Genomic DNA, 24,998 nt, shown 5'->3' on the forward strand with positions numbered 1-24,998 from the left:
ACAGCAGGCCAAGCAGCATCATAGGAGCAGAAAGGCTGACGTTTCGGTTTTCTGATGAAGGATCTAGGCCCGAGACGTCAGCCTTTCTGCTCCTATGAGCTGCTTGGCCTGCTGTGTTCATCCAGCCCTGCACCTTGTTGCCTCAAAATGTCCATCTTGTTGGTTTCTAGAGAGAGACAGCTCTGCCAAATAGTGATGACCCTGAAATTAAAGTAGCTCATACTCAAGTGTCTGTGGGGAACCCTGGTATACCTATAAGCTGCCACCCTCAAATGTACCCCACCTTGAGAATTAAAGCTATTTTAGAAATTATTTTGAGATTATGTTCTCTGTTCACTCTTTGGTAAAAATTCTGATACATTTTAACGCTTCATTCATCTAAAGACACATATGCTTAAATGAAAAATACAGGAAACAATTAAATCCTAAATGATGCTTTTTTTTATAGCAGTAATGAGGAACAAGATGAGGTGTCAATATGCAAGTACATAGAAGCCATCTGTTCCAAATTGTTTCTGAGCTTAGAATGTACTATATAGTTCTGTATAAATGCTTCTGTAGTTGCAAATATATTACTCATATTATCATCACATTTTCAAATAGAAATGCAATTTATTGCAGCTTAGTGAACTCTTCCTCCTTAGTTCAGGACAAAACACTTTGTGACATTAATTCCCTCTTTCACTCCTTTCAGGATGCACTTGAGTATTTTACAACTGACTCAGACTTTGCAATAACAAAAAGTCCCATTCAGTTCTTTTACTTCTGTGTAATCAGTGAGATTTTCCACATCTGGCTGGAACAGTGAATACAATGTATATAAAACAGATGGATTGGCTTGAAAACTTCAGCTGCATGCAAACTAGGACAAATCAAATAGATTAGCATTTTCATGCACAAATGTAACGAAGAAGGTGAGCCAGTGATATATTCTTCTTTTAAAAAGTGCCACTGTTGCATCTTATTTATTTTCCTTTCCTGTTTTCACTCCTTCATGAATCAAATGCAACTGGGAGACAAAATAAATTTAAAAATTACTTCTGTTTAAGCAAGTCATTGTTTCACAACAACAAGAAAAATGAATTCAGATTTATCAATGCTGACTACATTGTATTGCCTAATGGATTTTGGGGATAATACCAATAGTACCTACTCATGCACTCATCCCTCTTCGAAAATGTCATTGATTTTTCCATTTATTAAAATAAATGGATAAAGTCTTTTTTATTGTAAAATATTCTGATATGTATTGCTGGGCAGGTGTTCTGTTAGGAATATGCAATTGGAAAATTTACTTAGGTGTCCGAATTGCATGTTCCTGCTTGCTGTTGATTGAGCAATAACTTTGAAAAATTGTCAATTTTGTGTGTCCACAAAAAAACTAATCTGACCTCACCATCTGATGGTTCATTAGCTCATCATGTGGGGATATCAATAGCAAATTTGAAAAACACAGGCGAAAGCACACATGTCTGCTTTCATGATGATCATGTAGGATTGAGGGATATGGAGGCGCATATTGTGGTTGCAACATGTAAATGTGAAGTCTGTTTCTGATCTTGTAATGACTATTTAAACTTAACAATGATCTTACAGATATTGAAAGACTTGGGAAACACAAAAGTTAAAGAAAGGTCAGAGCAGCTGACTTCACCAGGTAGCTTCTCTTTATTGCATTGCTTGTGGGCCAAGAACAGCAGAATTGCTTGCTCTAGAATTACAATGTTCAGTTGTAATCAACTGTTTCATACATCCCCTGCCAACTTTGTGATGTACTCTGTTCCCTGTCTAACAGTTTAAATGCTTTAACATCCATCCTATGATACTTCTAATAACCCCTCGCTCCCAACTGCCAGACCAGTATCTCAGCTTGTAATCTTTTCTGGAGATGTGGACCATCCTCAATATTCCCCTCATAGTCTTACATAACTGGCTTTTAGACATGATATCTGGCTGACATGTTAATCTGGCCAGTAACAATGCAGGAAACAAGAAAAGAACATGATAATGAGATCCCGTCACAGAATTCAGCCAAAACTCTGCATTTCCAGGTATATCCTGTTTTGTCCTGCCTCCTCCTAAATATCAGAGCTGATGTACCTGGGTGCTGATAACTCCACATTCTCCATATTTTCACTCTGTTAAAGAATATTATAGAACATATAGTTAGTGGATCATAAATTTGCTATTTCAGAAATTTTTTCATAGCTTCTGTCAGGTGTACAGGCAATTCAAAAGTAGACAAAAACGACTTGCATACAGCTTGAAAAAAAATCCTGTGGTCATTTACCAAACAGGCCATTGAATGTAAATGGAGAGAGAACATATATTTTTTAATCATCATTCATGACCTCAAATCAAACAGCACAGAGGTGTAGTCACTGTTGTAATGTAGGGAAATTTGTTATTGCTTGAGAATTAATTTTTTTGAATGATTTGACATGACTAGATAAGCCAATTTTCTTTCCCTAACATGTTCCAAATTCAAATTAAATGGCTTTGAATTAACAAGCGCAGACTGTAAATGTATTCTATTGTTTATTAAACATGAATTGGAGATTTAAAAATTAAGTGTAATACTATTCATATTAATCATATTAGTCATTCATTAAATTTGTTTTCATATTAACATGAAAATATTAGTTTGGATACAGAATGAGTTAAATGTGATCAATACAAGTAGTCAGAATGGACTCAATCATTGTTGAAAAGCCTGCATTCATTTCAATGCTACTTCACAATTTATGCAATGGTATGAAGCACCATTTCAATTGAACAGTAATCAATGGACTCTCTGGGGAACTGATTACTCCCAGCTGCAGACAGTTGCCACTAATCAGTGGGAAAGCCACCTCGGTTTCTTTTCACAATACAATCAAGAGCTCAGTTGAAATTCCATACAGTCTCTGCCTTCAAATAATTTGTAAAAAATTTGTGATTTCATGTTAACTGTACATGTGTGTAGATTGAACAATGAAGGACTCTACAGTATAGGTTTGGATGGAGACAATCCTTGCGTGTTTTTAATATTCTCTCCCCTTTTGCTCTTCTAACAGTTAATTGTGTTTTAAATAAACCTAATATCAATGCAAGAAGTGGGACATTTCAGTCACATTTTTTTTAAAGACAAGAACATTAAGGTATTTTAATACTTCTGAATATGAGGTAGGCAGTTGACGGTGGGCAATGCTAGCTATTTTCTTAAACTACAGAAAATGTACAACACAATCTGAATTTATAATGTTATTTGAAAATAATGCATCTGTTTACATTGGTTCTTGTGAGCAATGGTAGGGTACCAGAATGCCCAGATATTTAAATCTACCTACCTCAGAGGTGTATCCTAACATGTGTGAACACAAAAATTAAAAATATCTGGAAATGTGATTGTTTCTTGATGAAGTATTTGAAACAACTTTGCCCCAACTGGGGAGCCAAATCAATTCAGCTGAAATTTAGGTATCCTGTTGGCACTTTCATCTGTTTTAAGTCTGGTAATATTTTGAGAGTTTAGGTAAGACAGTTAAAAATGTGTTTATTCTAGTCATCCTTCAATTTATACTGAAAAATATTCTGTCTATCTCTGAAGCTGAGAGAGAAAATTTAAAGGAGATTCACAACAAGCCACTAAGCAGGGTCAGGGACTTTTGTTCCCCAGGTTCTGCTTTATGATGAGTGTCAACACAAAAGACACAACCATCTGCTATACTTTTGTATTTTGAAAAGGTGGAGTTACATGTTTGGGGGAAGACCTGAGATTTCCAACTGCTGGCTATTTGCTTTGTTCCTTGAAAATGGGAAGTGTCAAGCAGTCGGAAGTGAATGGGCAGGTTAGTGGTACCTCAGTTGCTTCATTGATACTCAAGTCCTACATAATGTAGTTTCCAAATGGGCTGATAAAAGGATTGGCAGTCTACTCCCCTGCTTCAGGATAAGGCTGATAGAATTTTTAAAAAATTGGTCGACATTAGTTGTATGACCCTGTTTATAATTTTCAGCTACAAATACAGTAGCATAATGAAATAGATATGTAAAAGCTGGAAGTAGAATAAAATGGAAAGGACTGGTAGGCAAACAAAAAGCAGATGAGTTAAGGTTTTATGCACGGTTTCTTTATCTAATCTTATATTTTGACAAGGGGTTAACATCCAATACCGTAACTTAATGCTTGGGTTGTGGTGGATAGATGCCAGTCTCATGAACTATACCCCTGTGCCTCATCAACTGCTACAAACATCTGATAATAGAACAGCGCCACTGCTGTGTTATCCTGAGATAGAGATTCTGAGATGCCTTGTGGAGCCTGCTATGTTCAGCTGATTATGAGCCTGCTGCTAGAAGGTTGGAGTTCAAAGTAGTGAAAGCATCCATGGGAACAGGAGGCATGAGGCACTTAGACCACATCAGCTGATGCTCAGTTCATATTCAGATGGCTTGGGCTGGCAGCTGACAAATCCTGCAAGGTCTTGAAGAGATGCTACTGTATAAAAAACATGAGCATGTTCTGGGAATCTTAGATGAGGATTGGACACCATGCTAATGCAAATTGATGAGCAGTTCTTAACTATTCACTCTAGATAGGGACATGGTTCAGCAAGATTTCACTAGAACCTTCTAAACTCTGGTTCCAGTTCCAAGTGATCTGACATCACTGATGATCCAATCCAGCTAACTATATATGCATTAACCGCACATACTACAACCCACACTAACCTCAAGCTATCCATAAACTACACATCATAAACTACTTACATTTTCATCCTACTCCAACTTGACCATTCTTTGTCAACCATTAGCAGTCTCTTCCAATAAAGGCATTTTGTTCCAACAGTGTTGCTGGCTCTTTCTGAGGAAGGAGATAGACTAATGTGCTTCATCACCACCTTGGAAAGAATCACATTGGCAGACTAGCATTCCAGTTTCTTACAATGGCTGGTTATCTGAAAATGACTGCCAGTGATTTGAAGACAAAAACAGTGAAGACTGATCAAAGGAGGACTGAATCACAAGACACATCTTCAGGAGCTCAGCTATCAAAATCTTCTAAAGTTGATGACAATGAATTGAATTTCTCAATCTCCTCCTCTGTTTTTCCTTCTTCGAAACATCCTGGGGAAAGTTTAAAGCAGTGACATAAAAAAAAAAGAGTTCTTCCTGGGAAGTGAAATTGCTTCACTGTAGCAGTAGGGCATGATAGACCAAAGAATGAACTGTTCAGTATTTAATCTTCTTGAAACTAACAATAATTCTGTTTCAAATACAACATTCTAATATGCAATACTTCTGACCACTTAAGTTCCTGAAGGTAAGCTTTCCAAGGATTCCCAGACAAACAATGCCAGAAAACTTCAGAAATTTTTTTTCTGAAGAAGGGCCTAGGCCCGAAACGTCAGCTTTCCTGCTCCTCTGATGCTGCTTGGCCTGCTGTGTTCATCCAGCTCTATGCCTTGTTATCCCAGAAAATTTCTGTCTCTCTTTAGCCAAGAAAAGATGTGATTAATGTTGGCAACACATAAGAGTCTCTCTGTAGTGCTATAACTCACAGAATTACATTTTCCATCAAAAAAAGCAAAATCCTGGAAGACAACATTTTACTTTGTCTATTATTTAATGAAATGTAACATTAAATTTGTACAAAGCTGTTTTGAAGGTTAAATATTTCCAAAAGTTGTGTGCTGATAATTGTCTTTCTAGGATAAATAGAGATTTACAAAATTTTGTTTTTTCTACAGTGGCCACAGATTTTAAAGTGGTAATTAAATAGTATGTATAGGTGTGGGAGTGGAAGATGTGCATGTGAATCTTAATGAGTACTTTGTGCTTGTTTTCAGAAAAGAGGAAGTGATGCAGACATTGTAGCTAAGAATGAGGTGTGTTAAACATTGGACAAGATAATGACCATGATAAGAGAAAATATTAAAGTATTCAGTGTCTTAGAGAGTAGGTAAATAAACAGGCCCAGATAAAATGGCTGTCAAGAGAAACATGGGAGGACATATGAAGGATCTGATAATTATTTCCAAATCCTGTCTGGCTACAGGCAGAATGCAGAGAACTGGAGAACCGCTAATATTCTACTGTTTGAAAGGTGAAAAAGAGTTAGGCAGGCCATTCGGCTTAACCTCAACAACAGATAAATTATTGGAAACATTTGAGACACAGAATTCATTCATTAGAATGGCACAGATTAATTAAGGACAGCCGGAATGTTTTAAAGAGATAACTGGGGTGGTGGGGAGCAGTTCACTTGATTCAGTTTATTTGTATTTTAACAAGGCCTTTAAGGTCCAGATTGTAGATTGGTCATAAAACTAAATCCATGGGATCCAATTAAAAATGGCAAGTTAGGTCCAAGATTGAGCTACTGATAGGAAGCAAAGGGTAATGGCCATGTTATATTTCTGTGACTAAAAAGGTTCTTTTCCTGGAATTCTGCAGGACATGTTGCCAGATACCCTTTTTTTTGATGGTGCATGTCAATAATTTGAATTTAAATGTAGAAGGCATGATTAAACAGTTTGCAGAAGATACAAAGATTGGACATATAGCTGGTGGCAAGGAAGAAACCTGTAACCTGCTGAACAATGTAATAGATAGGGTAGATGTACAGAAAGTTGACAAACAGAAGTCAACTCATACATGAGGTAAATTATTTGAAGGGGACAAAGAAGGCAACAAAGTGCCCAATAGCGTATTAGGATATTTATAACTGTAGGGATCCTTGGAGCACAGGTCCACTAAAAGTCGCATGACTGGTAAATAAATTGGGCAAGAAAGCATATGGATTACTTTTCTATATCAGCCAAAACTTCAGAGCAGCATGTCTGTGCTAGAAATGCATGAAATACTAGCTGGACCATATCTGATGTATTGTGTGAAGTTCTAGTGATCATACTGTAGGAAGTCTGAAATCACGCCAGAGAATTTGCCAGAAGATAATGTCAAGTTTGGAAATTTTAATGGTTGAATTGTTTGGGTTGTTTTCTTTTAAACAGGAGAGACTATAGGGGAGATTTAATTGAATTGTGTAGAATTACAACGGGCCCAGATAGATTCTTCCTATCCATTTTATTTCAATTAGCAAAGAGGAGGTCAGTAACTAGGGGCATAAGTCTAAAGTAATTGCTAGGAGGATGAGAGGGAAGTTGAGAAGAGATTGTTTTCATGCAGAAGGTGGTGGGATCTGGAACTTATTGCCTGATAGAATGTTAGATGCAAAAACCTTCATCATATTCAAAAAATACTTGGATGTGCACTTGAAGTGCTGTAACTTGTGGCATTACAGACCAAGAATTGGTGAATGGGATGAGGATGGATTGCTGTTTTTCCAAACCCATCCACGTGCCAAATAACCACCATCTCTAATTATTCATGTTCCTGTGACAACCCAGCTGTTTTGTAACAATTTCCCTTTAACTATTTTCTTTTGCAGCATATTCTAATTGTAATTAACCCTTTTTGTATCTCACCTCTTTCATTGAGCTGTCAGTCATGCTAAGTATTTCCCTCATGGTTCTGGATTTATTTTGGTCTGATCATCCCTCCATGAAACATCTTCAGAGTGTTACCTAGAACTGGATTTACAATCATCCATGGTGTGATGTTGCGTACGGGCACACATTAAAAATCCAGTGCTCGGATGGTGGCATCCCTGGTGACTGACACCTCCGGACACAATGCATTTTTCAAAGGACGTGCAGGAGGTGAGAGCCAACAGGCTCTGCTTAACATCTTGTTGAGCTATTCAGAGGCTCAAACTGTTGCTCTGTAGAGCTCATTTAAGAATTTTCAATACAGAAGTACAGGGAAAACAAAAGGTCTAAGACATGCTGTGGTCCAGCTGTTGCAAACACAATGTGAATCCAAGAGTATTATCAAATACAGTATTCAACAGTTGTGTGACTGAGCACATCAATGTGTTCTCCTCCTATCGGAATAGAGAGAAAGATTTATGAGTAGGCTTTCCACGCTCACCTATTCTAGAATAATATTCACACGTAAGGGCGGCATGGTGGCTCAGTGGTTAGCACTGCGCCAGGGACTCTGGTTCAATTCCAGCCTCGGGCGACTGTCTGTGTGGAATTTGCACACTTTCTCCCCGTGTCTGTGTGGGTTTCCTCCAGATGCCCTGGTTTCCTCCCACAGGTCAAAGATGTGCAGGTATGGTCGATTGGCCATGCTAAATTGCTCATAGTGTCCAGGGCTGTGTAGGTTAGGTGGATTAGTCATTGGAACTGCAGGGATAGGATAGGAGCTGAGTCTGGGTGGTATGCCATTCAGAGAGTTGGTGTGGACTCATTGGGCCGAATGGCATGTTTCCACACTCTGGGGATTCTACGATGATGATGACATGTTCCATTCCAGATGCCCTCTGCTCAATCATTCTTGATATGTTGGCTGCTGATGCATCAGTGATGTGACTGACCATTGGATTTGATAATGTTAAGGAGAACTATGGGCATACAGTTTGCTCAACTTTTGTGTGTGTAGAAAGTTGCAGGCTTGTCCCTTGCACGTCATTCATCTTGCTGAACTCAGATCACTAAAGCACTTTTGGCACTGTATCCATGTCCTCCAGATGGCTTCCTGATAGCCAACCTCCATTGTCCCTTCCATCCACTCTCAAGGAAGGCAGTAGAGAAACATGGACCTCTAGGCCATCTATCTTAGCCATCACTGGCCTCTGACAATATTCCTCCAGGCAATGGGAAGTCTAGTTATGGCTACCGTTTGCCTTTTAAAATCATCCTATGTTATTAACTAAGCAACATAGTCACCTCTGGACTAATCAATATTTTTATATTGAAAAATCACATTGTATATTGAAGACCTGATGGACCCAGAAGTAATTTAGCTGTCGGGTTTTTGACCCTACATTAAAAATCCAGCTCCTAGACAAACACTGTATAAATGAAATTTGTTTTTGAAATGGTAGCAAATGAAATCCAGATATTTAAGAAAGGAGGGAGAGAGAAAATGAGGGACCACAGACCTGTTAGACTGACTTCATCAGCTCGAGGAAAGATGTTTGAATATATTATAGGATGTGAAAAATGAGTACTTAGAAAATAAGAGTAGTTTGGACAGAGTAAAAAAGGATTTACAAAAGTGAAATCATGTTTGACAATTTGCTAGAATTTTTTGAAGATGTAATAAACAAAATAGACAAAGGGGGAGCAGTAGATATGGTGGATTGGACTTTCAAAAGGCTTTTGATAAGATTCCACACAGGATCTCAGTAAACAAAATTAGAGCACATAAGTTTCAGGGTAATTATAGTGACATAGAAGTGAACAGTAGGATTAAACAGGCCATTGGCAGGTTCTAACTAGTGGGGTACCACAATGATTAGAACTTGGGAACATGGCAGATGTAACAATGCAGCAAAAAATGTGATTATTCATTTTGATAGGAGAAGCAGCGTATTTTTTAAATGATAAATTTTGAATTGTTTATGTGCAAAGGGATCTGGGTGTTGTTCATTGTAAGTAACTGAAAGTCAACATGCAGATATAGCACACAGTTAGGAAGGTTAGTGTTATGTTGGGCTTTATTGCAAGAGGATTTAAGTGCAAGAATAAAGGTGCCTGGCTGTAATTTGTGGAATTTGGCTAGACCTAGAGTATTGCCTGTTGTTTTAGATGGACTGTAATGAAGGTTCACAAGACTGATTTCTTGGATGCCAGGATTGTCCAAAAAGGCAAGTTTGAAGAGACTGGGCCTATATGCTCCAGAGTTTAAAATAATGAGAGGTAATCCAATTGAAGTATACTAAATTTTTACAGACCTTGACAGAGTAGGTGTAAGAATAATGATTCCCCTTGCAGGGGGTTCTGAAACCCGGGGACAGAATCTCAGAATAAGAGGTAGGCAATTTAGGACTGAGATGAGGAGGAATTCCTTTGCTCAAATCCTTGGAATTCTCTACCCCAAAGAGCTCTTGAAGCTTAGTCATTGTGTATATTCCAGACAAAAATCAATAGATTTCTAGAAATTAAAGGGTGCAAAATTGGAACAATGGAAATGTGATTAGTGTATGAAATTGGGGAGTATTATAATGGGGGCGATGAGATTGGGAATAGAGAGTATAGAATTGGGAAATGAATTGGAGTGTTGAATGGAGGATAGAGTTTAAATGCTATCAGTAAGGAACAGGACGGTGGGATTAATAATTATCTCTTTCAAATAGTTTGACCCAATGGTCTGTCAAACTGTAAAAATCTATGATTGGGTCATGGGTATAACTTGGGATCCAGAATAACATTGGAATGGGTATGGGAGACAGAAACATGGGCAATGGGGTATGGGATCTGGACAAGGACACATTGGAAAGGGAACAGACGTAACGGAATAGAGCTATGGGGAGGAATAGGAAAATGGGAGTAATTGAGTAGCTTTTTCAAATAATGGACAAAGGTTTGATGGGTTGAGTGGCCTCCTGTCGTGTATGATAGTAAAAGATATGGAAATGGAGAGGAAAATGGCATTAAGGTAGAAGATTACCCATGATCTAGCTGAATGATACACCAGGCTCAAGAAACAGAATGGCCTACTCCTGCTCCTATTTCCTTTATCCCTAAATACATTTTGGTTATTTTATCTGAACAGGACAAAATTGATTACTTTTGTTTGCTTGCTCAATTTTTTTTTGTGAAATCTTTTTGGACAGGTTTTGTGCTACATCTGTAGAAGATTAAATTATCAGCAGACCATTCTGTTGGACCTGACAAATTTAATAAACTTCTACTGATTTTTCCATCCAGAGCCTGTAGGTTTTCCTGATCAAAAAGTCAGTCATAACAGTGTAACATTTCTAGGAAAGAATGAATTGCTTTGTGAAAATAAATAATTTCACTTGATCTCTTGCAAATTGAGTTAAACTTTTTTGTGATATAAATTAAGTAGATTTAACAGCAGCTCTAACTTTCCAAGTGGTGCTGATCTCTGCAAGCAATATTTAATGAAAGGATAAGTGACAATTGAACTTAGGATGTGATCTGGTGAGGACAACACGTGTGTGTAATTTCAATCACAGATTCTGCCACAAATGCCTGGTGGTATTTAGAAAAATTGGATTTTGCCCACAGGTTACAATAATGGTGCTGTCAGAAGAACAAATTTTATCTACCTACTATGGAACTAGTAGCATAGAAATGGCTTCTAATTGGCTGTCTCTGGTTACTGTGATCCCTAATCATGTTTCACAGTATATTCCCTGCATTTTTGTAGGGTGGATTGAATGTCAACTTTTGGGTCTTCCCATGTACCCACTCCGTACGGATTTTAATTTTAATTTGCTAGCTAGTAGTTGCTCTTTAAAGTGTGGGGCAATAGATGGGAGACAAGTTAGAATCATTCTTTCATGAATTCTAGGTAATGATTAAAATTTAACAAGTAAATTGTTAGAATTGAAAATTCAGGAAACACGTAAATTTGAGGGATAGTAAGAACTGCCGATGCTGGAGTCAGAGGTAACACAGTGTGAGCTGGAGGAACACAGCAGGCCAGGCAGCATCAGAGGAACAGGAAAGCTGACATTTTGGGTCGAGACCCTTCTTCAGAAATGATTCTCGGGTTACATTTCTGAAGAAGGGTCTCGACTCGAAACGTCAGCTTTCCTGCTCCTCTGATGCTGCCTGGATAAATTTGAGGGTCTGTAAGCGTGAGTGTTTCATGATTAATACTTCTAAAATGGTACTGGGGAAGGGAGGGATTAGACATTTTCCTTCAGGCTTTTGCAGGTGAATACACATACAGTTTGATTAGAAATAGTCAGCGTAGCTTTGTGAGGGGCAGGTCATGCCTCACATGTCTTTGAGGATGTGACAAAACACATTGATGAAGGCAGAGCAGTGGATGTGGTGTATATGGATTTTCGCAAGGCATTTGATAAGGTTCCCCATGGTCGGCTTCTTCAGAAAGTAAGGAGGCATGGGATTCAGGGAAATTTGGCTGTCTGGATACAAAACTGGCTGTCCAATAGAAGACAGAGGATGGTAATAGATGGAAAGTATTCAGCCTGGAGCTTGGTGACCAATGGTGTTTTGCAGGGATCTGTTCTGGGGCCTCTGCTCTTTGTGATCTTTATAAATGACTTGGATGAAGAAGTGGAAGGGTGGGTTAATAAGTTTGCCAATGACACGAAGGTTGATGGAGTTGTGGATAGCGTGGAGGTTGCAACGGGACGTTGACAGGATGTAGAGCTGGGCAAAGAAGTGGCAGATGGAATTCAACCCAGAAAATGTGAAGTGATTCATTTTGGAAGGTTGAATTTGAATGCAGAATACAGGGTTAATGGCAGGATTCTTGGCAGTGTGGAGGAACAGAGCGATCTTTGGGTCCACGTCCATAGATCCCTCAAAGTTGCGACCCAAGTTGGTAGGTTTGTAAAGAAGGCATATGGTGTGTTGGCTTTCATTGGCAGGGGAAATGAGTTTAAGAGCCGCGAGGTTATGCTGCAGCTCTATAAAACTCTGCTTCGACCACTTGAAATATTGTGTTCAGTTCTGGTCGCCTCATTATAGGAAGGATGTGGAAGCTTTGGAGAGGCTGCAGAGGAGATTTACCGGAATGCTGCCTGGACTGGAGGGCAGGTCTTATGAGGAAAGGTTGAGGGAGCTAGGGATTTTTTCATTGGAGCGAAGAAGGATGAAAGGTGACTTGATAGAGGTGTATAAGATGATGAGAGACATAGATAGAATGGATACCTAGAGACTTTTTCCCAGGCTGGAAATGACTATTATGAGGGAGCATAATTTAAAGGCGATTGGAGAAAGGTATAGGGGAGATGTCAGAGGTAGGTTCTTTACACAGAGAGTGGTGGGCGTGTGGAATGTGCTGCCAGCTGTGGTGATGGAGTCAGATACACTAGCGACATTTAAGCGACTCTTGGATAGGCACATGGATGATAGTATAATGCAGGGTATGCAGGGTAGTTTGATCTTAGTAGGATAATAGGTCAGCATAACATTGTGGGCCAAAGGGCCTATACTGTGCCGTACTGTTCTACATTCTATGTTCTATCTGGTAGAATTGGTTCAAGGATAAACACTAAACCCAATGTCCTATTACCAAAAAGGCATTTGATAGAGTGCATCACATAAGGCTACTTAAGATAAAAGCATATTGCATTAGCATGGTTAGAGGATTGACTAACTAACAGAAGACAGAATTAGGATAAAGGGGATATTTTCAGGATGTAACTCATGGAGTGCCACATGGATCACTGTTGCAGCCACAACTTACAATATATCTGAATGGATTGGATGAAGGGACTGAACGCACTTTCACTGAGTTTGCAGATAACACAAAAATAGTTGGAAAGGCAAGAGGTATGGATCACACACAGAATTTACAGGAAGATACAGACATGTTAAGCAAGTGAGCAAAAAGTCTGTAGGTGGAATACAATGAGGGAAAATGTGAGTTTGTAATTTGGCAGGAAGAGGAGTTGATTTTTTTTAATGGAGAAAGACTGCAGAAAGCTGAAGAATTTGGGAGTCCTCATGCATAAGTCACAAAATGCTGGCATTCAAGTGCGGCAGGTAATAGGGAAGGGAAATAGAAAGTTGGTCTTTATTTCATACAGTGATACAGTCTAATTATAGCCTCAAATCTAAACTCCTGCCATGCCCTTTAAAACTGAGCATTTTTCATTGTTATCACCAGTGAAAACAATGCTAGAAACATTTCTTAAACATAGAACAGTTAATCCTCAGAATATGGCACCTGTTCGGTTGCATTATTTGAATTTGAATAGTCAGCTGGATTTGAAGCTAACTGACACAGTATCAAAATCAAAGGTACCTTCAATTGAATGTCAAAAATTACAATGGGCTAAATTGCTTCCCAGTGTGTGTTGTAATGTTCTTGACTTTATAAATCCAGTGTATTAACTTGCTGGTGGTAACTCCAGATTGCTAGAAAGATGCTGTTGCACATTTAGAACAAAATTTAACGTACGACTTTTTTATTTTTTTTCCCAAGCATCGATTGTTGGCAAATGATTACTTATCATAATAAGCAGTTAAAAATTCTACCTGCTAGTCTAATGACTGCATTTCTCTTATTGTTTCAAAGATCTATTCAGAACAGGCTGGGATAATTTACTCAATAATGAGGAAGCTGGAATACAATTAACCTGATCCTAGCTCTGAGATTACATTACATGGTTCTGATGGTAGTTTATTAATGATATTAATCAACAAAGCCAATGGGGAGGTTGATTAAAAAAAGTTATAACGCTTAAATATTCATTCATATTGACCCCTGCTGTGACGCTATTACTAAAATGAAATGAATAGCGCAAGCTTAAATATTTTATAGGATGCTTACAGAATAAATCAAACAAAACTGAAAATACTGTTTTTCTTGACAACTCCTTTTACAAAATTAATGCACAAATTAATTATACACTTTACCTAAGAGTTTGAGAAATTATTGAGTTCTTCGAAATGATAGTTTTAATAATGAGACTTGTTTTTACTGCTTCTTCATTTGTATGATTAAAGTATAAATTGTATGTTTTGAACAAGCAGAGAAAGCATGAATTATTAACAGTGTAATTTCTTGTGCTATTCTTAAATCTAATCCACTTATGTTTCTACCCTCACTAGTTTGCAATTATATTTATGGCTGAAGGCTTTCCAATGAACTGACCTTGTCACATTAGATATAATTTGTACAAGTTTTTGTTGCTCCAACAGATGTTAGGGAATATGTACAATTTTACCTTGATAAGATAAAAATGAGAATGAGTGGGTAGTGTAGTAGGAGAACATAGCAGACTTCAAACATCAACAGGTGAATTAAAAGTAAAATATTGTTGACATGTTAATAATGGCAATTGAATACCGCAAATGTCATTTAGTTAGATAGTTACAGAAAATGGGGTTTGGCTCTCGCATGATCTTTGGAAGTGCAAATCTGCAGAATGAAATAAATTTGCAGTATTTTCTCTTTTTGGATCAACTGTTATCCTACATGCTCACTCATGGAGGTATTTTTGTCAAATTTAAGAAACTTTTCCTGAATCTATTAAAATATTTGATGGATTGAATAATCATAATCAAACTTGAAAAGATGCAGGTGGAAATTGGTGCTTGGTAGGTTTTCTGCATTTGGCGCCTCCGTAATAATGCACAAGAATTCAAAATAATTGCAGACCATTGAATCAACTGTAAATTTCAAGCTTGATTGTAAGCCAATATGATGGATTGCTTGATCTCCTAAATGTTTTTATATTATTTTCAATGCATGCATTATTAATTCGAGCAAAATTGGTTGAACCAAAATTTTGAGTTGAACTCCATTATGCTAACTTTAAAAAATATTTGTATTTTTAGGATCCTTTATGATGGTGAACAGCTCTGGACGGATCTCAGGACAGAAGGCTCATCTATTATTGCCCATATTGAAAGAGAATGACACACACTGCATTGACTTTCATTATTTTCTGTCGAGCAAAGACAGATCAAGCCCTGGAGCTTTAAATGTTTATGTGAAAGTTAATGGTGGACCTCAAGGAAACCCTGTATGGAATGTGTCTGGGATAGTTACTGAAGGATGGATTAAGGCAGAACTGGCTATCAGCACATTTTGGCCAAACTTCTATCAGGTAAGGTTACAGAACAATGATATTGTATTAACAGGCTCTGTTACTGGAGACTGTGTGCAGTTTCACTTGCCAGCATTGCTATATTGTCAGTTTAGTTGATGGAACTAAGTGGCTGTTCATGAAGTAAAAGACACAGATACACAGACACATACACAAACACAATCTAAAATCTCTCTGTCTCACACACACACACAGTCTCACATGTTCACAAACTCACACATAAATTAACACACACACACAGTGTCACATACATACACATGCACTCACACACACGCATAAGCGCACACGAACACATGCGCACACACAATCTCACACAGACATATACACACACACAGACAGAGATACACAGACACATACACAAACACACAGTCTCTCTCTCTCCCACACACACACACTCTCAGTCTCACATGCTCACAGTCTCACACATAGAGTAACACACACACAGTGTCACATACAGACACATGCACTCACACACAGTCTTTCTCTCCCACACACACACAGTGCTTCACAAACACACACACACATGCACACACACATATATGCTCACATGTGCACACACACCGACATGTACACACACACGCACACTAACACGCACATACATGCACACATGCACACACAGTCTCTCTTTCACACACACACTCACACAGTCTCACAGTCTCACAGTCTCTCACATGAAAACACACGCACACATGCACGCTCATGCGTGCACACACACACATGCACACACGCTCTCACACACACACACATACACATACACACACGCACACTCACACACACGCATGCACACACACACGCACACTTACGCACGCATGCACACACGCGGACACACACACACAGCTGCACACACACACACACACACGCATGCACGTGCACACAAACACACACATGCACACACAGACACATACGCGCACACGCAGAATGGGAGAATCATTTGTGGTCTGCTCCAGTGTGGTTTCTGACAGCTGGCATAGAGGGGCATGGCAAAGACTTACAAACAATTCAGCAACCCATTCCTTGTGTTTCAGTTTGTTTGTGATTGAGGAAAAGGAAAGATGATTTTTTAAAAAAATTATACTGTACCTGCTGAATTAAGTTGTAGCCAACACAATGTTGAACCTGCTCCACTGTGATTCACATAACTGATCCTGTCAAAGTTTCCAGGACAACACAATTGAATCAAGCTTTGTTCACACCAGAATGGGCATACATTGAAGCATATTAGAATGGAAAAAGCAAAAGAAGCAGTATGCCACTTGTTAGGATGGCCAAAGCTTCAAAATCACTCAAGAAACATTACAATATACAGGACAAAGTAGCCTGCTTGTTTGGCACCTCATCCACCACCACCTTCAACTTTCACCTCCTCTATCACAGAGGCACAGTGACTGCAGTGTGTGTCATCTGCAAGATGCCCTGCGTAATTTAGCATGCAACAAAAATAAGCTTCCCTTTGTACTTGCACATTAACCTTGTGTTTCATGCAGGATGGCACACAGACCTTTTGCATCTCAGTTTTGCAATTTCATGCTATTTAGACAATATGCTTTTGTATTCTTCTTGCTAAAATGGACAATTTTATATTTTCCCATATTACCCTACTTAGAGTCACAGGTTCATAGAGCTGTACAGCATGGAAACAGACCCCTTGGTCCAACTCGTTCATGCTGACCAGATATTCCAAATTAATCTGGTTCCATTACCAGCATTTGGCCCATATCCCTCTTAAACCCTTCCTAATCCAGATGCCTTTTAAATGTTGTAACAGTACCAGCCTGCGCTACTTCCTCTAGCAGCTCATTCATGCACACACCATCCTCTGTGTGAAAAGGTTGCCCCTTAGATCCTCTTTAAATCTTTCCCCTCTCACCTTAAACCTACGCCCTCTAGTTTTGAACTCCCCTACCCTGGGGAAAAGATCTTGCCTATTTACCCTATCCATGCCCCTCATGATTTTATAAACCTCTATCAGGTCACCCCTCAGCATCTGATGCTCAGTGAAAATGACCCCAGCCTATTCAGCGCCCCCCATAGCTCAAACCCTCCAACTCTGGCAACATCCTTGTGAACCATTCCTGATCCTTTTCAAGTTTCACAACATCCTTCCTATATCAGGGAGACTAGAATTGAATGCAGTATTCCAAAAGTGGCCTAACCAATGTCCTGTACAGCCTCAGCATGACCTCCCAGCTCCTATACTCCATGCACTGACCAATAAAGGCAAGTACACCGCCTTCAGTATCCTGTCTACCCACAATTCCACTTTCAAGGAACTATGAAACTGCACTCCCAGGTCTATTTGTTCAGCAACACTCCCTAGGTCCTTACCATTGAGTGTATAAGTCCTGCCCTGATTTGCCTTTCCAGAATGCAGCAGCTCACATTTATCTAAATTAAACTCCATCTGCCACTCCTCGGCCCATTGGCCCATCTGATCAAGATCCCGTTGAACTCTGAGGTAACCTTCTTCGCTGTCCACTACCACTCCAAGTTTGGTGTCATCTGCAAACTTACTAACCATACCTCCTGTGTTCACATCCAAATCATTTATATAAATGACGAAAATCAGTGCCCCCAGAAGCAATTGTTGTGACACACCACTGGTCACAGGTCTCCAGTCTGAAAAGAACCCTCTGCCACTGCTCTCTGTCTTCTACCTTTGAGCCAGTTCTGTATCCAATTAGCTAGTTCTCCCTGTATTCTGTGTGATCTAACCTTGCTATCCAGTCTACCATGAGGAACATTTTCAAATACCTTACTGAAATCCATCCAGATGACGTGCATTGCTCTGCCGTCTCTCAATCCTCTTCATTACTACTTCAAAAAAACTAAATCAAGTTAGTGAGAGACAATTTCCCATGCACAAAGCCATGTTCACTATCTATAATCGGTCCTTGCCTTTCCAAATACATGCAAATCCTGCCCCTCAGAATCCCTTCCAACAACTTGCCCACCACCGATGTCAGACTCACTGGCCTATAGTTCCCTGGCTTTTCCTTACCACCTTTCTTAGATAATGGCACAATGTTAGTCAACCTCTAGTCTTCTGGCACCTCACCTGTGGCTATGAATGATACAAATATCTCAACAAGGGGCCCAGCAATCACTTCCCTAGCTTCCCATAGAGTTCTAGGGTACACCTGATCAGGTCTTGGGGATTTATCCACCTTTATGCATTTTAAGACGTTCAGCACCACTTATTCTGTAATATGGACATCTTTCAAGATGTCACTATTTTCCCATGTTCTTTATATTCCATATCCTTCTCCACAGTAAACACTGATGCAAAATGCTTGTTTAGTATCTTCCCTCATCTTCTGCGGTTCCACGTATTGGTGACCTTGCTTATCTTTAAGGGGCCCTATTCCCTCCCTAGTTACCCTTTTGTCCTTAATGTATTTGTAGAAGCTGTTTGGATTCTCCTTAAGCCTATTTGCCAAAGCTATATCATGTCCCCTTCCTGATTTCTGTCTCCTCCGTTTTTGGATAAAGGAGTTACAATGTTACCTTGCAACATAGTGGGAACGTCCCTGAATCTGAGGAAAATAAAACCAATCCATCAACTGTTTCACTCGTCACTTCTTCTAAGAACCAAAGATGAAGCCCATCAGGATCCTAAAACTGTTTGCCTGCAACTCCATCAATTTGCTGATTTACTTTCCTGGTGATTGTGATTTTCTTGAATTCTTCCATCCCTTCCATTTCCTGATTTTCAGCTACTTCTGGGATTTTACTTGTATCCTTTTGAGAAGACTGATGCAAAATATCCTAGTTAACTAATCTAATAACTCCTCCTTTTCCGTTATTAGTTATTTAGAATTGCTTCCAAAAGCAGTTCTTCAGTTCTGGAAGAGAGTCATATCAGACTCAAAATAAAAATTCTCTTTCTCTTTCTACAGAAGCTGCCAGACCTGCTGAGTTTCTCCAGCATTTGAGGTGTTTGTTCCACATTCTGTTCACTTATTTCTCTCAGGAAGGCTAAAAGTGGTGGGAAAGTTAAAGAAATTGAAGCACAGATTAGCCATGATCTAATTGAATGATAGTTCAAATTTGAGAGGTCTACTGTATTTGCTATAGCTTTCTGAGGTAACTTACAGTCTTCTGAAAAGCTAATTACACTGTATTTTGGTATCATTTATATACATGAATTTGTTTTCCCAGTAATCAAGTCCAAATGGTTGATGCAAGATTGCATACTACAAAATTTTGTGGATTCTCAATGTGATATCATTTCATTTTTTATAAAACCTAATAGGCTGCGATAAAAAGTAAATATACAGTACTGGGCTGCGTTGATTTAGTGTATTGGATTAATAACTCACATGGAAGTAAGTGATTCATATTAGGACTTGACTTCAATATTAGACTTCATTATTAGACTTCATTAATTTGACAGCATATTAAGGAATAGGGATTTTAATTTATTCATCACTGATTTTTGCTATTTCAGGTTATTTTTGAATCAGTTGCTTCAAAGGGCCATCCTGGATACATTGCAATAGATGAAGTTAGAGTACTCGCTCATCCATGCAGTAAGTAATGATAAAAAAAAGTCATAAAAACATTCGTAATGACTGCCTGGAAATTAAAGTTTTTGACCTTCAAATATTAATCCACATATATTGTTCATTGCTGAAATTTACATCTAGTGATTATCTGTATAGCTGCACTCAATGGATAGATTTTTCGGTGATGTCATTACAGTATCCTGAAACCTGTTTATCCAAATGTTAATATTTTCTTGATAGCCCACTAAAAATAAAATCAGGCCTGGATTTTGAAAACCATGTTAAAGCAAAGTCACTTAGTACTGTCCACAAAATCTAATGGTCTGTATGGTGAGAACTTTGCCTCTTCTTCTGGGTGGTGGATTATATCCTTGTTCATGGGGATTCTCAACATCAGCCTGCAGTGATGATGTCAAACTGTCAAACAGCCAATCACATTAAACTAAATCAAATCACATTTTTCTAAAATATTGACACAGCCAAAAAAATGTTCAGACTTTTACAGGAGGTTTAAGCTTGAAGCTGAAATGTCATGAATAAATTTAATTAATAAGAGATTTAAAAGATAATTTCAAATATTCAGTAATTAGGACAAAGTTTTATAATTGTAAATTATATTCTCAGGTCCAGATTAGTTATTCAGCAGTAGTTTTACTTGAAATCAGAGTCCTGCCAAATTGCATAACTAGGACTAGAGAAAAACTCTTAAATTAAATAGTGTGTTGGGAGGGGGGAGGGGGGAATGGATTCGGTTGCATGTAAAATTAGAAAATCAGAAGTAACAGAGAAAGTAGAATTGCAGGTTAGTGATGGAGTTGATTGTTTCCAGAAAATAAAAAGAAGATACAGAATGTGTCAATGCCATATTGCGCTAACCAACTGTAAGAGTGTAGGGAAACTCGATAATAGAACAAACGTAAAGGCTTTATATCTTAAGATACAAAGCATTTGGAATAAGGTAGCAAACTGATGGTGCAAATTGAGGTAAATACATATTATCTCATAGCCATTGCCGGAAAATGGTTACAAGGAGATCAAAATGGAAACTTAATATTCTGGGATATTTGAACTTGCAGAGAGATAAGAGGGATTGAAAAGGTATGGGGTAGCACTGTTAATAAGAGATGAAATAAGAACAGTTGTGATCTAGGCTCAGATCGTGTCGAGCCCATTTTGGTGGAAGTAAAAAGATAGCAAGGAAAAGAAGACATTGGCAGGAGCGCTTCACAGACATGCAAACAGTTACCACTATAAGGCTATAACTCAACAAATAATTGGAGCATGTAAAAATAATTGAGCAATAATCATAGGTTACTTTAATCTTTATGTTGATTGGGTTAATCAAATTGGAAAGGTTAACAATGACAACAAATTCATAGAGTGCATTATGTATAGTTCGCTGGAGCAATATATCATGGAGCCAACTAGGCAGCAGGCTACCTTAGTTCTGGTAATGGGTAATGAAGCAGATTTAATAAATTACATCTGAGTAATAGATCCCCCAGGAAGTGGTGATCATAACACAATAGAATTTAATATTCACTTCAAGAGTGACAAATTTAGAACAGAAGCAAACTGTGTTTAACTTTAAGCGAATTACAATGAAATGAGGATTATTGTAAAGTTGCGAAGATTTTGTGAATTGGAAGGCAGGAAAATAGAAATTATTGGTAAAATGATGGTGGGGAAAAGAGTGTGTAGTTCCTTTAAGGGGCAAGGTTTTTTTTGTGCTTAGAGATCTTGAATAAAAGTATGTCTGTGAGCAGCACCCGGAGGTTGCCAGTACAGGAAGCCTCAAAAAGTGAAACAGCTGTATCAAATAAGAAAGCCTTACAGGTGGCAGGCAAAACAGCAATCTTGTTTTGATGAACACAGCAAGCCAGGCAGCACAACAAGTTTGAATTTGGCCAGTTAATTTAAAACAAGCACCTAGATACAGAAAGCCAATTGAATTTAAATCTGATGGTGTTGACAACATCAAACCAGTCTTACATAGGATATACTATTATGTCATTATGGGTATAAAGATGAGGGTATTTTTGAAAATCAAGAGACAGCTAACCGCCATCCGAAAGAGTGAGTGAACGTTCAGCTGCAGTGAAAAAGAAGCTTAAGCCTGGCTCTCACAAACTCCATAAGCTTTCTGAAAAGACTCATCAAAAGTGCATGGCAGTTTACGTTAAAGACCTCATTGACGAAATTGCGGAGAAACCCTTATAACAGCAGACTTGGCAGAAGAAAGGCATTTGCAGCAGAGAGTTGCAGAAGCCACACAGACACTGCGAGTTTGGATAGATTAAGTTTTAATTTATTGTTTTCTTATTAAAGGGGCTTATGTAAATTGGACTTGTGCTTATTCGAATAGCATTCCATTAGAATTTAGTTTTGTTAGGGAATAGTTAGTCCTCACGGGAAGTTGTTCGGTTTGTTAGTAATTCTGTTAATTTGTTCATTGTTAGGCTAAATAAATAAATTGTTTCTTGTTATTTTTAAAGTAGAGATCAGGGATCGTCTTTCTTTTAACAACTTTTAACAGATCATGAGGGGAAAGGCGAGCTTCTCCAGGTGTTTCGGGGGTAATTATAAGAAGGGAACCCTTACTCCTGTTATAACAGATTGGGGTTTGTATTTTAGTTTAATTATCAAATGGAGTTCGGCTATTCCCCCCCACCTCTCCGTAACAGGATAGTTAGCTAAAGTGAACTAGGTGGGTAGATTAGCAGGAATGACAGTAAGCAAAATGTAGCAGACATTTGAGGAGGCAACCCATGACTCTCAACAAAAATACATCCCAATAGGGAGGAAAATTTAGAAGAGAGAGAGAAACCAAACAAGGCTAACCAAGGAAGTTAATGAGAGTATTAAGTTGAAAGAAAGAGCATATAAGAAGGCCAAAGTCAGTGATACTCCTAAGACTAGAATTGAATCCCATAAAGGAGGTCTAAAACAATAAGGACAGAGAAAATAAACTGAGAGTGAAATAGTGAGAAATTTATAAGATGGAAAATAGAGGTCTAAGTGAACATAGGCCTCAGAGAATGCATTTGGGGAGACGGTTATGGGGAGCAAAAGAATGGCAGAGGAGTTAAACAGATATTTTGCTTTAGTCTGCATGGTGGAAAATACTTTGAACATCATATTAATGTAAAGAAAACTAGGAAGGAATTAATTCTCATCACCAACAGTAAAAAAAAAGTAGTATTAGACAAATAAATGGGGCAAAGGCAAATATGGCCCTGATGGCTTGCATCCTAAGATCCTAAAAGAGGAAGCTACGGAGATAATGACCACATTTGTTGTAATTTCCAAAAAGTCTTGTAATCATGAGAAGTACCAGAGGATTGGAAAAGTGCTAATGTGACACCCCTATTCAATAAAGGAGGGAGGCAATAAGTGGGTAACTATAGGCTGATTAACCTAACATGTCCTGTTGGAAAAGTATTAGAATAAATTGTTGAGCAAGTAATAGCAGAACATTTGGAAAGTCTTAATCTAATCAAGCAAGGTCATCACAACTTCATGAAAAGGCAATCATGTCTGAATAATTTATGGGTTTTTTTTGAGGAGGTCTCAACCAGAATGAATAGAGGCAACAAGTAGATGTGTTGTTTTTGGATTTCCAGAAGGCATTCAAAAAGACACCTCACAAAGAGTTAAGTCATAAGATAAAAGCCCATGGTGTTGAAGGTAGTTTATTTGCATGGGCAGGTAACAGTGAGTTGGGATAGGAGGTTTTATTTCAGGTTAGCAACCTGTGACCAATGAGGCTCTACAGGGATCAGTGCTAGGAGGATGGAAATGAATACACTGTAGCCAAATTTGCAGATGACACAAAAATAGGTGGAAAGGCAAGTTATGAGAGAGGTACAAAGTTTATGGAGAGATTGATAGGTTAAATAGTGTGCAAAAGTTGGCAAATGGATAATAATGTGGGAAAGTGTGACAAAGTTCATTTTGGAAGGGAGAACAAAAGAACAGAATGTTATTTAAATGGAGAACAACTGCAGAAAGCTGCAACACAAATGGACTTGGGTACTTGTGCAAGAAACACAGAAAACCAACATACAGGTACAGCAGGTAATCAGGAAGGCTAATGGAATGTTGGCCTTATTTCAAGGAGGTTGGAGTAAAAGATTAGGGAAGCCTTACTGTAACTGTACAAGGTGCTGGAGAGACCACGCCTGGAGTACCGGACCCAAAACGTTAACTCTGTTTTCTCCTCCACAGATGCTGCCAGACCTGCTGAGCTTTTCCAGCAACTTTGTTTTTGTTCTGGAGTACTGTGAGCTGTTTTGGTCCACTCATTTGAGGAAAAATACCATTTCATTGGAGGCAGTTTAGAAAAGGTTCAATAGGATGATCCCTGGTATGGAAGGATTGTCTTATGAGCAAATGCTGAACAGCCTGGGACTTTATTGAAGAAGGGGCCCGACCCAAAACATCAACTTTCCTGCTCCTCTGATGCTGCCTGGCCTGCTGTGTTCTTCCAGCTCCATACTGTGTTATCTTGGGACTTTACTCACTGCAGTTTACAAGAATGAGAGGTGATCTAATTGGAATATACAGGATTCTTAAGGAACTTGACAGGGTAAAAACAAAAAGGATGTTTCCCCTCATGGGAGAATCTAGGAGCAGACAACATAGTCTCAGAATAAAGAGGTGCCAATTTAAGACTGAAATGAAGAGGAATTTCTTTGGGACTCCTTGCCATAGAGAGCGGTGGGAGCAGACTCCTTGTGTATATTTAATGCAGAGATAGATTCTTGATCATTCAGGGAACCAAGGTTTTGGGGGAAAGGCAGCAAAGTGAATATGAGATGTCTCAGTCAGCCATATTCCTATTGAATGGTGGAACAGGCTAGAGGGCTGAATGACCT

General features: G+C 38.6%; 1 protein-coding gene across 1 annotated transcript in view; it reads left to right on the forward strand.

The window, feature by feature from the left end:
• The window catches only part of ptprt (protein tyrosine phosphatase receptor type T), a 928,020-nt gene that overhangs the window by 198,135 nt on the left and 704,887 nt on the right, over positions 1–24,998 (forward strand). The window contains exons 3-4 of the mRNA XM_048608556.1: positions 15,345–15,616; positions 20,064–20,145. Coding sequence (XP_048464513.1) covers positions 15,345–15,616; positions 20,064–20,145 — 354 coding nt within the window. The remainder of the gene's footprint in view (positions 1–15,344; positions 15,617–20,063; positions 20,146–24,998) is intronic.

This window comes from Rhincodon typus, chromosome 19 (assembly GCF_021869965.1).
Source record: "Rhincodon typus isolate 14 chromosome 19, sRhiTyp1.1, whole genome shotgun sequence".
Lineage (NCBI taxonomy): Eukaryota > Metazoa > Chordata > Chondrichthyes > Orectolobiformes > Rhincodontidae > Rhincodon > Rhincodon typus.